The 12,706-nt window shown below is 36.6% G+C and overlaps 1 protein-coding gene across 2 annotated transcripts in view; it reads left to right on the top strand.

Annotated features, from left to right (window-relative positions):
- The window catches only part of Bclaf3 (BCLAF1 and THRAP3 family member 3), a 70,397-nt gene extending 65,621 nt beyond the window's left edge, over nt 1–4,776 (top strand). For both annotated transcript variants that reach the window (XM_048796520.1, XM_048796519.1), the window contains exon 11: nt 4,747–4,776. In XM_048796520.1, the coding sequence (XP_048652477.1) occupies nt 4,747–4,752 (6 nt within the window). In that variant the 3' untranslated portion in view covers nt 4,753–4,776. The remainder of the gene's footprint in view (nt 1–4,746) is intronic.
- Nucleotides 4,777–12,706: the final 7,930 nt, after the last annotated feature.

The raw sequence follows: 12,706 nt of genomic DNA, 5'->3' as shown, positions 1-12,706 counted from the left end.
TTTTTTTTTTTTTTTTTTTTTTTTTTTTTTTTTTTTTTAGGGTTTTGTTGTTGTTGTTTATGGTTCTGGGGTGCAAACGTCGAGAGTTGTGCATACTAGGCAAATGCTTAACCACTGAACTACATTTCCAGCCCTTGGATCTTTTTTTTTTTTTTTTCTTAAATGGATGGGTTACTTTTAGGCAGAATCAAGAAAATTAAGGTGGGTTAGAAAGTCTTTCCTTTTCCATCACCTAGCAAATTCAGTAACCACCAAATAAGGAAAGGAGAAGATGCTCATGGCAATAAGGTATAGTATGACTTTGAACCCTTCTGCATGGCACTGAGTAAAGAAACAGTGTTGACAAAATCTTGGTAATAATGGACCCCCAAATATGAACAAAGGAACTAATGGGGTGACCAGGACACATGGAGGAGAATCAAGGAGAACCTTTGAGATACCAAAGTCTTTGCTACCATCCCAGCATTTCACCAGGACTAGATGTTTCCCAGATGCCAGAGCAGCCCGGGGAAGCCACTGAAGGAATAAGGTATATCTTTGGGTCCAGTGAGCCCTGGTTTTGGAAATTTAATGAGAATTCAGAAGAGAAAGGATACCAGATTTCCCCACAAAGTTCCAGCCAAAGGAATGTTTATGATCTTTGAGTCCATTAAACTACAGAATTAAGATGTTTAAACAAGAATCATAGTGGTAGAATAGCATATAAGTGTTAGAAATCTTGACAAAACTTAAAACACATTGACAGATTGGGACATGGGGGAAGGAAAGTGGGATAAAGAGTAGATACTACTACTGTATTCTCTTTCATGGAGATGTTTCATAACATCTTTAAGATTATAGGGATAAAAACCCTAATGACCACCGTAACTTTTTCATAGTCTTTTATTTTTCCTTGATCTTAGCACAGTTCTCAAAGTGTGGTGTCAAACCAGGAACATCAGCATCTCCTGGGAACTTGTTAGAAACATAGATTCTTGGCCCTACTCCAAACCTCCTGAATCAGAAACCCTGAGGTGGGCGCCCAACAACCAGTGATTCCATAAACCCTTCGGGGGATTCTGTTGTATACCCAAGTTTAATAACTACTGCCTTACTTACTCTTTGAAGAACCAGTAGATGTATGATGAAGAAATATTTATGAAATGTAGCAACCCCTTTTGTTTCATTTCTAATTATTTTCTATTATATTCAAATAAAATCAAATTTAAAACTTTAAAATAAAAAAATATAGCAATTGCATCAATCCTGTCCATACATATGAATGAATACTGTTCTGGAAGTTTACCAACCCACTGTTAAACTGTTATTTAAGTAATAGGATTGTGAGTAATGGTGCTTTTCTGCCAGATATAATGAACACTGTATCATTTTCATAAAGTTTATTCTTTTGTTTAAAAGTATGACACTTCATCCTGACCATTTGATATCTGTCACTAAAGTTCATGTGAGCAAGCTTTAACTCTGTAAACTACCTACTTCACTATAGTCCAGTGGAGTTTTACTCTCTACCCTTCCTCCTCTCACATCATAAAAAGGCAGGTAGGCTTATTTAAGTATGCATTGTGTTGACTTTTTAATAAAAATTATTGGTTTGCAATACTTAACATAATCATATAAAATTTAAATTCATCTTACTATTGTTTTTTTAATATTTATTTTTTAGTTGTAGTTGGACACAATACCTTTATTTTATTTATTTATTTGTGGTGCTGAGGATTGAACCCAGGACCTCGCGCACGCTAGGCAAGTGCTCTACCGTTGAGCCACAACCTCAGCCCTTACTGCTGTTTTTTAAAAAGAAAAACAAAATGTCTTAACCTGATAAGAAAAAGTTATTCAAGACTGCAGCTGCAAAATGGAGTTACTTTTGAGGTTCTTACATGTCACCACACCAACGCCTAAGTTGTTTTGTTCTAAGAAATAAGAAAAGAGATGATAGCAAAATCCTATTAAGTCCACAAGATTTCACTTACATCCCTATAAGGAAAGTTAACTTTGAAATGACTAAGTCATCTTATATTTGTTCTTTGTCCCTACTTCCTCCACTTCTTTTTTTTAATGTTTTTAGTTGTAGATGGACACAATACCTTTATTTATTTATCTTTATGTGGTACTGAGGATCGAACCCAGGGCCTCACACATGCTAAGGGAGCACTCCACAACCCCAGCCCTCCTCCACTTCTTTATACCTATAAAAATCATTTACTCTGTTTAGCTCATTGGAGTTCCTTTCTGTTTTATAGATGGAATGCTGCCTAGTTCATGAATCAGCAACTCAGATCTTTGAAACTCCATTTGTTGAAATTTCTTTGATAAAGCACATAGAATGGTATGTAAATGGGAAAAATTCACAATCCCACTGCTCAAAAATATTTTATCCTCCAAAATATTCTTTGTATTTTTTCATTAGTCCTTTTTCTGAGCTTTGCTTAATTTAGTTGGTGGCTTAGATTATAGTTGATGTAGTCTTTAAAGGTAGTCACATATATGTTTAAAACATGTTTGAAATTTTTGTGACATTCAAGTGCACCTATTGTAGAGGACAAGGAATAAGGTCACAGCCCCAGAAGGCTAAACAAGTCTTAAGAAATTATGAATCATCGTGTTCAAATTAAGTGGTTTTGTTTTTGTTGTACACATCATTTAAGATATTAAAAACCAGGTTAAACTTCAGATAATTTTCCAAAGTAAATTCTTATCTCAAATTCTAATCCTTTCTTGTGGTACTTAATATTTAGTAAAGAAGAAGTGGATTTTAATATTGAGAAGTTCTTGCTGATGGCAGTTTGTGAAAGGGAGTGCAGGGAACACAACACTGCTAACTTCAGTCCTTCAACAACTGTGGTGGAAAAAAATGTTGCCTAGATGTTCCTCAAAAAGTTAAACGTAGAATTACCATATGGCCAAACATCTCCTCTCCTGGGTACTTAAATTCCTGTACATCAATGTTCATTGCAGTATTATTTGTGATAGCATTATTTGTGTCAACAACCCACATTTCCATCAACAGATGAATGGATAAGCAAAATGTAGTATAGCTATAAAATGGAATTTTATTCAGCCATACAAAAATGGGATTCTGATAATGGTACAACAGAAGATGAACGTTAAACATTATCCAAAGTGAAAAAGCCAAAAGGATGGAGAAATGTTATATGATTCTACTGTCATATGAAATATCTAGAATAATTTGGAAATCATTTTTTAAATAAATACATTTATTTATTTTTATGTGGTGCTGAGGATCAAACCCAGTGCCTCATACATGAGAGGCAAGTGCTCTACCTCTGAGCCACAATCCCAGACCCACTTTTCTATTTTAAAAATATTTCTTTTTTAATGTCTGAATGATTTAAGACTTTCCCTTTGATAATTCTGAAATTGATCAGTGATTGTCTCTTTGGTACAAGTCTTTTATTTATTTTGATGAGCTTTTAATGAGCCCCTCAGATTTGGAGACTTCTGTCTCTCCCTTCTCTCATCATTTTCTCCTTTCCACCAATGCTCTCTCTTCAGACATGCTGCCTACACCTGTCCAACCCCCAGGGCAGCACTTGGCTACTTGGGCTCTTTTTCACTTATTTACTCTTCTCATCCCCTTTACTGTTTTATATTCATTTTTTGCATCTTTCACAGCCCTAACCTGTTCTAGTGTTTGCTGAATTCTGTTAATTCATTCTTTCTTCCTTTGGCTTCTGTTTTTAACTTCTCCCCTGTACTTTTTTCTACTTTCTCCATCTCCTCTGAGGGCTTTATTGCTCTTGTCTACTGATGTTCCTGGGAGCCCAGTCCTTGGTTCTCTTCTCTCCTGCACACTTTCCCTGGATGATTTCATTTAGAGTTGCCCTTAGATACCACATGTTCATTAATGTCTTTAAAAGTTCTCTCTGGTCCTGAGCTCTACACACTTATTTCCATCTGTCAAATAGAAATGATGGTGGCACACACCTATAATCTCAGCAAGGCCGAGGCAGGAGGATCACAGTTTGAGGCCAGCCTCAGTAATTTAGCGAGACCCTAAGCAACTTAGTGAAACCCTGTCTCAAAATAAAAAATAAAAATGGCTGAGGATGTGGCCAGTAGTAGGTGCCCCTGAGTTCAACCCCTGGTACCAAAAAAAAAAAAAAAAAAAAGTCCATCTAAATGTTCTACAACCATCACAAACTCATCCTTCTGAAACTGACAACCCCAAAAATGTTCTTCCTGTATTCATCATCTCAATTTTTGCCTAGTTCACCCAAAGACTCAAAATCCAGACAGTCTTCTCAGGTTTGTTTTTTCCAGTTTTTAAAGAAAGCCAGCCTTGAATGACTAGCCATGCCTGATCTCACATTAATCTCATCTAATCTTTATAAGTACCCTGTATGCTATGCAGAGCAGGTGACAGGCAACATTATCACAACTTTGAGGTTACAAGAGGTTCCCAGAAGATAAATGATCCTCACAGTTATATAATGTGTGTTGGAACTAGAAGCCAGGTTTTCAGACTGAAATTCCTCTTGTTCTGACCAAAAGGATAACTGCACATGTATTGAACACTTACTCTGCCAGGCAATGTTCTAAGCACTTACCATGTATTAACTCATGTCATCTTCACCAAAACTCCTACAAGATAGTTATTATTATTGTCTCTGTTTAACATGAAGAAACTATGGCACAGATGATGTAAGTAACTTGCCCAAGGTCACCAGCTAATAAATGCTAAAGGTTTCAGACTCAGGTAGAGTTCATTTCTTTTGTGTGTGGTGCTGAGGATCAAACCCAGGGCCTCATGCATGCTAAGCAAGTGCTCTACCACTGAGCCACATCCCAGCACCAGAATTAATTTTAAAAAATTCAGTCTTACATATAATTATATACAGTCACATTCACCCTTTTTTAAGGCATATGATATAATGCCAAGACAGTCTCAAGAATCCACTATCACAGTCAAAAATCTAGAATATCTTTATCACCCCAAAAATTTGCTTTGTGCTTCATTGTGGACAAACCTCTCTCCCAACCTCCAACCCCTAACAAATAATGTGTTTTTTATATTTTCATTTTTATAAACATTAATTGTACTTATTAAAGGGATCTAGTGTAGTATTTCCACACATGCATACAATTTGCATTGATCAAATCCAGTCTCCCTTTATCCGTCCCACACACAAAACCCTTCCAACCTCTATTAATCACCATTCTATATTCTTGTTGACTCTTTTTTAGCTTCCACATTTGAGAGAGAAAATGCAATACTTGTTTTTGTTTTTCTGGCTTATTTCACTTAATCATCTTCAGTCCCATCTATTTTGCTACAAATGACAGGATTTCATTTTTTCATTACAGCTGAATATTACTCCATTGGGTATATATACACTGCATTTCCTTTATTCATCTGTTGATGCGCACCTGGACTGGTTCCATATCTTAGCTATTGCCAATCGTGCTACAATAAATATGACTATGCAGGTGTCTTTTTGGCTTTTTGATTTCATTTCCTTTGGGTAGCTGAGTCATACAGCAGATCTATTTTTAGTTTTTTGAGGAATGTTCAGACTGTTCTCCATGGTGGCTATTCTAATTTACATTCCTGTCAGCTGTGTATAGGAGTTCCTTTATCTCCACAATCTCTCTAGCATTTGTTATTTTTTTCATTTTTTTTAATAATTACTATTCTAACTGGGGTAAGATGATATTTCACTGTAATTTTGATTTGCATTTCCCTGATGACCAATGGTATTGAATATTTTTCCATATATTTGTTGGCCATTTGCATTTCTTCTTTTGAGAAGTATCTCTTCAGTCCATTTGCCATTTTTGTTCTTTTTATTAGAGCCTTAGAGTTATACATAATAGATGGGTTCATTTTGATGAAGTCATATGTGCATGGAATTTGATTTATTCTATTTCAATCCCCAGTGCCCACTCTTGTTCCTCTACTCTACTGATCTTCCTTTCACTCATTTATTTAATTTTGATTGGTGCTTTCTACATATACATAACAGTGGGATTTACTGTGGTAAACTTATACATGCACATATTGTGATTTTATTAAATTCATTCTTCCCCTTTCTGGTTCCTCCACCCTCCCTTTCTATCTCCTTCTGCTCCACTGACCTTGTCTATGTCTTTATGATATCCAATCCCCCACCCCTACTTTTCCCCCTTATTTTTCTGTAGCTTCTGCATATGAGAGAAAACATTTGACCCTTGACTTTCTGAGTCAGGCTTATTTTACATAGCATGATGTTCTCCAGTCTCATCCATCTACCAGCAAATACCATAATTTTATTATGCTTTTAAAAAATTTTTTAGTTGGACACAATGCCTTTATTTTATTTATTTATTTATTTTTATGTGGTACTGAGACTCGAACCCAGGGCCTTGCACGTGCTAGGTGAGCACTCTACCACTGAGCCACAACCCCAGCCCCTCATTCTTCTTTAAGACTGAGTAAAACTCCATTGCGTATATATGCCACATTTCCTTTATCCATTCTTATGTCAATCTGAGTTGGTTCCATAGCTTGGCTACTGTGAATTGTGCTGCTATAAATATTGATGTGGCTGCATCACTGTAGTATGCTGATTTTAGTTCTTTTGGATAAATACAAGGAATGGGATAGATGGGTCATATGGTTGTTCCATTCCTAGTTTTTTGAGGAATCTCCACACTGTTTTCCAGAGTGAATGTACTAATTTGCACTCCCTCCACCAATGTGTGAGTGTACCATTTTCCCCACATCCTCATCAGCATTTATCATTATTTGTAATTTTGATACTTGCCATTCTGACTGGAATAATATGAAATCTTAGTGTAATTTTGATTTGCATTTCTCTAATTGCTAATGACGTTGAACATTTTTGCATATATTTGTTGGCCATTTGTGTTTCTTTTGAGGAATATCTGCTTAGTTCTTTTGTCCATTTATTGATTGGGTTATTTATTTTTTTGCAGTGTTAAGCTTTCTGAGTTCTTTATATGTTTTGGATATTAATCCCCAGTCAGAAAAGTAGTGGACAATATTTTCTCCCATTCTGTAGGCTCTCTCTTCATCATGTTCTTTGCTGTTCTGAAATTTTAAAATTTGATGGCATCCCACTTACTGATTCTTGGTTTTATTTTTTGAGCTTTATGGGTCTTATCAAGGAATTTGGTGCCTGCAATATAATGGAGCGTTGACCCTATGCCTTCTTCTATCAATTGTGAAGTTTCTAGTCTAATTCCTAAGTCTTTGATCCACTCTGAGTAGATTTTTGTGCAGAGTGAAAAGTAGGGATCTAGTTTCTTTCTTCTACATGTGGATATAGAGTTTCCCCAGAACCATTAGTTTAAAAAGGCTACCTTTTCTTTAATATGTGTTTTGATACCTTTGTCAAATATCATATGACTAAGTATATGGGTTGTCTGTGTCTTCTGTTCTGTTTCATTGGGGTTCCATCATGGTTTTGATGTCAATACCATGCTGATTTTGTTATTTTAGTTCTGTAGTATAATTTGAGATCAGGTATTGTGATGCCTTCAGCATTACTCTTCTTGCTCAGAATTGCTTTGTCTATTCTGGATCTCTTATTCTTCCAAAAGAATTTTAGGATTGTTTTTTCTAGTTCTGTGTAGAATGTCATTGCTATTTGATATGGATTGCATTAAAACTGTATATTGCTTTTGGTAGTGTCATTTGCCAGTTTTTGTTTTGTTTTGTTTTGTTTTTTAAGAGAGAGAGAGAGAGAATTTTTTAATATTTATTTTTTAGTTTTTGGCGGACACAACATCTTTGTATGTGGTGCTGAGGATCGAACCCAGGCCGCACGCATGCCAGGCGAGCACGCTACCGCTTGAGCCACATCCCCAGCCCTGCCAGTTTTTTTTTTAAATTGGATTATTTAACAATGTGTTTTCTATACTCTGCCTTTTTAAGAATTCCGTATAAAAGGAATCATCCAGTATGTAGGCTGTATATCTGGCTTCTTTCACTTAATATTTTGAAGATTTATCCATGTTTTTACCTGTATCTCAGTAATTTATTCCTTCTTATTGCTAGTATTATTCCATTATCTGGATATACCATAATTTACTTATCCATTCACCACTTGATTGACATTTATTGCTTTCATGTTTTAGCAATTATGAATAAAGTGCAGGTCTTTATTTAGACATAAATTGTTTATTCCACTTGAGTAAATATCCAGAGGTGAGAATGCCAGGTCATATGGTGAATAAGTGTCTAACTTTGTAAGAAATGACCAAATTGTTTTCCTGAATAGCTGTATCATTTTATATTCCCATCAGCAATACGTGATAATTCTAGTTGCTTGACATCCTCACTGGCTTCAGTATTTTGTTTGTTATTAGCCATTTGTTATAGTTTGGATATTAAATGTCCCCCTAAATCTCATGTGTTGAAGACTTGATCTTCAATGCAGCAATGTTCAGAGGTGGGGCCTTTGGAAGGTGATTGGATCATGAAGGCTCTGACCTCATCAATGATGGATTCATGACTTAATAGGCTATTGGGAGGTGATGGAAATTGTAGGAAGTAGGGCCTACTTGGAGGAAGTAGGTCACTGGGGGCAGGCCCTTAAGGAGTATATTTTGTCCCTGGTCCCTTCCTCTCTACCCTTTTCTCTTTGCTTCCCAATGCTATGAAGTGAACAGGCTTCTCCACTATGTGCTCCTGCCACCATGATATTCTGCCTCACCATAAGCCTCAAAATGACTGGGACAACCATCCACTGAAATTTTTAGCCAAACTAAATTTTTCTCTTTTTTTTTTTTTATTTTTTTTAATATTTATTTATTTTTTTAGTTTTCGGCGGACACATCTTTGTATGTATGTGGTGCTGAGAATCGAACCCGGGCCGCACGCATGCCAGGCGAGCGCGCTACCGCTTGAGCCACATCCCCAGCCCCAATTTTTCTCTTTTAAGTTGATTTTTTTCAGATGTTTTGTCAGACAGATGGAAAGCCAACATACTGTTTGTTCTAATACGTATGAAATGGCATCTTATTGTGGTTTTATGTGCATTTTTCTAACAAGTAATGATGTTGAGTATCTTTTCATGTGTTTATTTTCCTGCGCTCTTATTCAGCTAGCCTCCCTTTCAGTAAACTGGATCAAGCCATTTGAAATTCCCTGAAGTATTCCTCACCCTCCTGCCTTTATACCTTTGCACATGCTGTTTCCAATTTCCATTACCCCAAATGCCCTTTCCTATTCAGTTGTTTTATACCTGACCTTTAAGACTCAGGTTGATAGCTTTCCCAGCTTGGCCTCACTGGGTTAGCTGCCCCAGAGTACCTAAATACACTTCTGCTTAAGACCAAGTTCACCAAAGAGGAGCCGCAGTCTGTTTCTCTCGCCCCTCCACCTATCTCATAACTGACTTATTGGAGCAGCTCAAAAAATACTTACTAACTAAAATCATCCATATTAGCCAAAACCTCATAGCGACTTTCTTGTACCTATAGAAAAAAGTCCAAATTTTAGCAATTAGCTTATGAAATACTTGGAGAGAAAGGCAGGATGGTGGACTGTCCTTCAGGTTTCCTACTCACCCAAGCTGATATCTCAGGAGCCCTCTCTTTCACAGTTTCTTGAAGGCAGGGGGTAAAGTATGAAGGGAAGCCTCAGACTACATCTGCTCTGGACAAGGTGCTAAGTGAAAAGTTTTCTCACTGGTGACTTCCTCTAGAACTCAAGCCTTGCCTTTTTCATTTCCCTCGACAGCCTCTTCCCTGCTTGCCAACAGACCAAGTTCTACCTATTTTCCCAGATGAGCATTTCCACCAATATTTTAGTCTATCATTTCCTACTTCTAATTCTTGACATCTCAAGAATAGACATCTTGTAATTTTCCTTTACACTGTTAGGCTTGGAGGATACTAGCCACAGTGTAGTCTTTGGTAAATGTCATAGATGTCAAAAAAAATTTTTTTAAAGCCAGGAAATCTAGAGAAATTAACTTTTTTCCTTAGTAGATCAATATTGAGAGTGGGAAAATAATCCGTTTTAGTCAGATTTTGTGTAACTGTGACCAAAAAAACTGACAAGATCAATTTAAAGGAGGAAAGGTTTCTTTTGGCTCCCAATTTCAGAGGTTCAGTCTGTGGTAGGCTGACTCCATAGCTCTGAGTCTGAGGTAAGGCAGAACATCATGGTGAATGGGTTGGCAGAAGAAAGTAACTCAGTTCATGACAGATGGGAAGCAGAGAGCTCCATTCACCAGAAACAAAATCGTACCCCCAATGAACCACATCCTCCAGCCATACTCTATCTGCTTACAGTTACCACCCACCACTGAATTGATTAATCCAGTGCTTAGGTTACACCTCATAATTTAATCATTTCACCTCTGAAAATTCTTACAGTGTCTCACACATGAGCTTTTGGGAGATATGTCATACCAAAACCATTACACAGTCCCTCATTATTTTCAAGAAGACACAGTATGGTGGTATAGCTCAATTATTTTTCATCTCTACTGTAGTTAGAAACAGATGACATCAGACCGGGGTTGTGACTCAGTGGTAGAGCACTTGCCTAGCATGTGTGAGGCACTAGGTTCAATCCCTGGCACCACATAAAAATAAAGAAATAAAATAAAGGTATTGTGTCCATCTATTAAAAACAAAAAGTAAAAAGAAACAGATAACATCATCAATATATTTTAATCTAGGTATTTAAAACTTTTTACTTGGAAATAATTTCAAATGTACAGAAAAGTTGCAAGATTAGCAAAGGACTATCGATATAATATTTACCCAGATTAAACTATTAATATTTTTTATTTACTCTATTATTCTTTTCTCTATGTGTGTATGGTATTAGAGACTAAGACCATAGTGCCCACTGCTATTAGAGTGTCTTTGCTATATAAACTTTTCCAGCAGTCCTATCTAGGAAACACACATACACATGCATAATTCCTCATATTAGAAATTATGAGGTCACACTGACATCTCTTATCTACTCCCATAGGATTCTTCCTTGCCTACTACTATTTTATATTTGTATGCCTCTTCTTACACAGTTAGAACCCAGGCTCCCAACAAGAGCAAATCCTTTCATTGTATAGTTAGTCATGTAATGCATATATATTAGACAGCTTTCCATCACTATAACAAAATACCTGAGATAATAAATGTATAAAGAAAATAGGTTTATTTTGGTTCACAGTTTTGAAGGTTCCAGTCCATCATCAGTTGGCCCTATTACCCTTTGGGCCTGTGATGAGGCAGCACATCATGGCAGGAGTATATGGTGGAGCAAAACTGCTTACATCATGGACCAGGGAGCAAAGAGAGAAGGTAAGGGGCTGGTGTTCCACTAGTCCCTTCAAAAGCACACCTCCAATCACCTAAAGAATTCCTACTAGTGGCAGAAGAAAGTAACAGAAGAAAATAGGCCCCACCTCTCATTCTACCACCTCTAAATAGTGCCTCCTAGGAGACCAAACCTTTGGCACATGAGCCTTTGGAGACCCTCAAGATACAAACTATAGAAGCATCTAAAATAGTTTCAGAGTTGCTTCGCTGATCCTATTACAAGAAACAAGCCTACTAAAAATAGTTCAGGATTTATTCCCAATTCTCTAACCCTATGCCCTTAAAAATAGAAGGTATATAGATAATGGAAAGAATATAGATATGTGTTCATTATTTGAATTACTAATTCAAGTAGTAATTCAAGACCCCTCACCCCAGTCCCCCATAATTTGGTTATATTATTCACATTAAGTAGTTGGGATTTTTTCCGTTTATTTTAGCTTTCCCCCATCCTTGTTAATTTGCTTTGATTTTTTTTAATAGGTAGAATGTTAACATGCTTATAAAAACCAGGAGATATACTCAGAAGTATTACTCCTGCTTTTTCCTCCAACTCCTTACACGTGACCATATTCTGGTTTCCCCTTCCTGTGTTTCTTCTGGTAAAAACAAGATGATACATATGTGTTTTTATTTCCCTTTTTTCCTTACCCAGAAGGTAGCATTGTCTATATCCTCCTTTTTATTTTTTCTATTGTCACTTTAAAAATCCTGGAAGCTGCTCCATAACAATTTGTGAGATTTTCCTCATTCTTTATGAATTCATAGTACTTCACTATGACTGTACCATAGCTTATTCAGCCATACTCTTATAGTTGGATGTGTAAGTAGTTTCTGATATTTTGTGATTACAAATAATGCTGTAATCAATAACTTTATGCATATGTATTTTCATATTGATGGAAGTTAATCTTCAGAGTAAATTCCAAGAAATGAGATTGTTGGGCTACACGTATATGGGATATTGTCAGCACCAGGCCCTTTCCATAGGACCTGTAGCAGTTTGCATTTCCCCCAGCAATGTATTAGAGTGCCAATTTCCCCAAGGCCTGGTCAGTAAAGTGTTGACAAGCTTTAAAGTGTTTGCCAATCTGATCCATGAAAAGTGGTACCTTGGTGTACTTTTAATTTGCATTTCAACCAGAGAAATTTACTTTTAAAATGTTAGAGCTGGGCTAGGTGGCACATGCTTGTAATCCCAGTGGTTTAAGAGGCTGAGGCAGAAGGATTGCAAGTTCAAATCAGCCTGAGCAATTTAGCTAGGCTCTAAGCAACATAAGGAGAACCTGTCTCAAAAATAAAATAAAATAAAAAGGGCTGGGATGTGGCTTAGTGGTTAAGTGCCCTGAGTTCAATCCCCGCCTCTCCTCACCAAAAAAAAAAAAAAAAAAAAAAAAGA

Source organism: Marmota marmota, unplaced genomic scaffold (genome assembly GCF_001458135.2).
Source record: "Marmota marmota marmota unplaced genomic scaffold, marMar, whole genome shotgun sequence".
NCBI classification, from domain to species: domain Eukaryota; kingdom Metazoa; phylum Chordata; class Mammalia; order Rodentia; family Sciuridae; genus Marmota; species Marmota marmota.
Note: the sequence above shows the minus strand (reverse complement) of the source record. Positions and strands in the feature narration are given on the sequence as shown.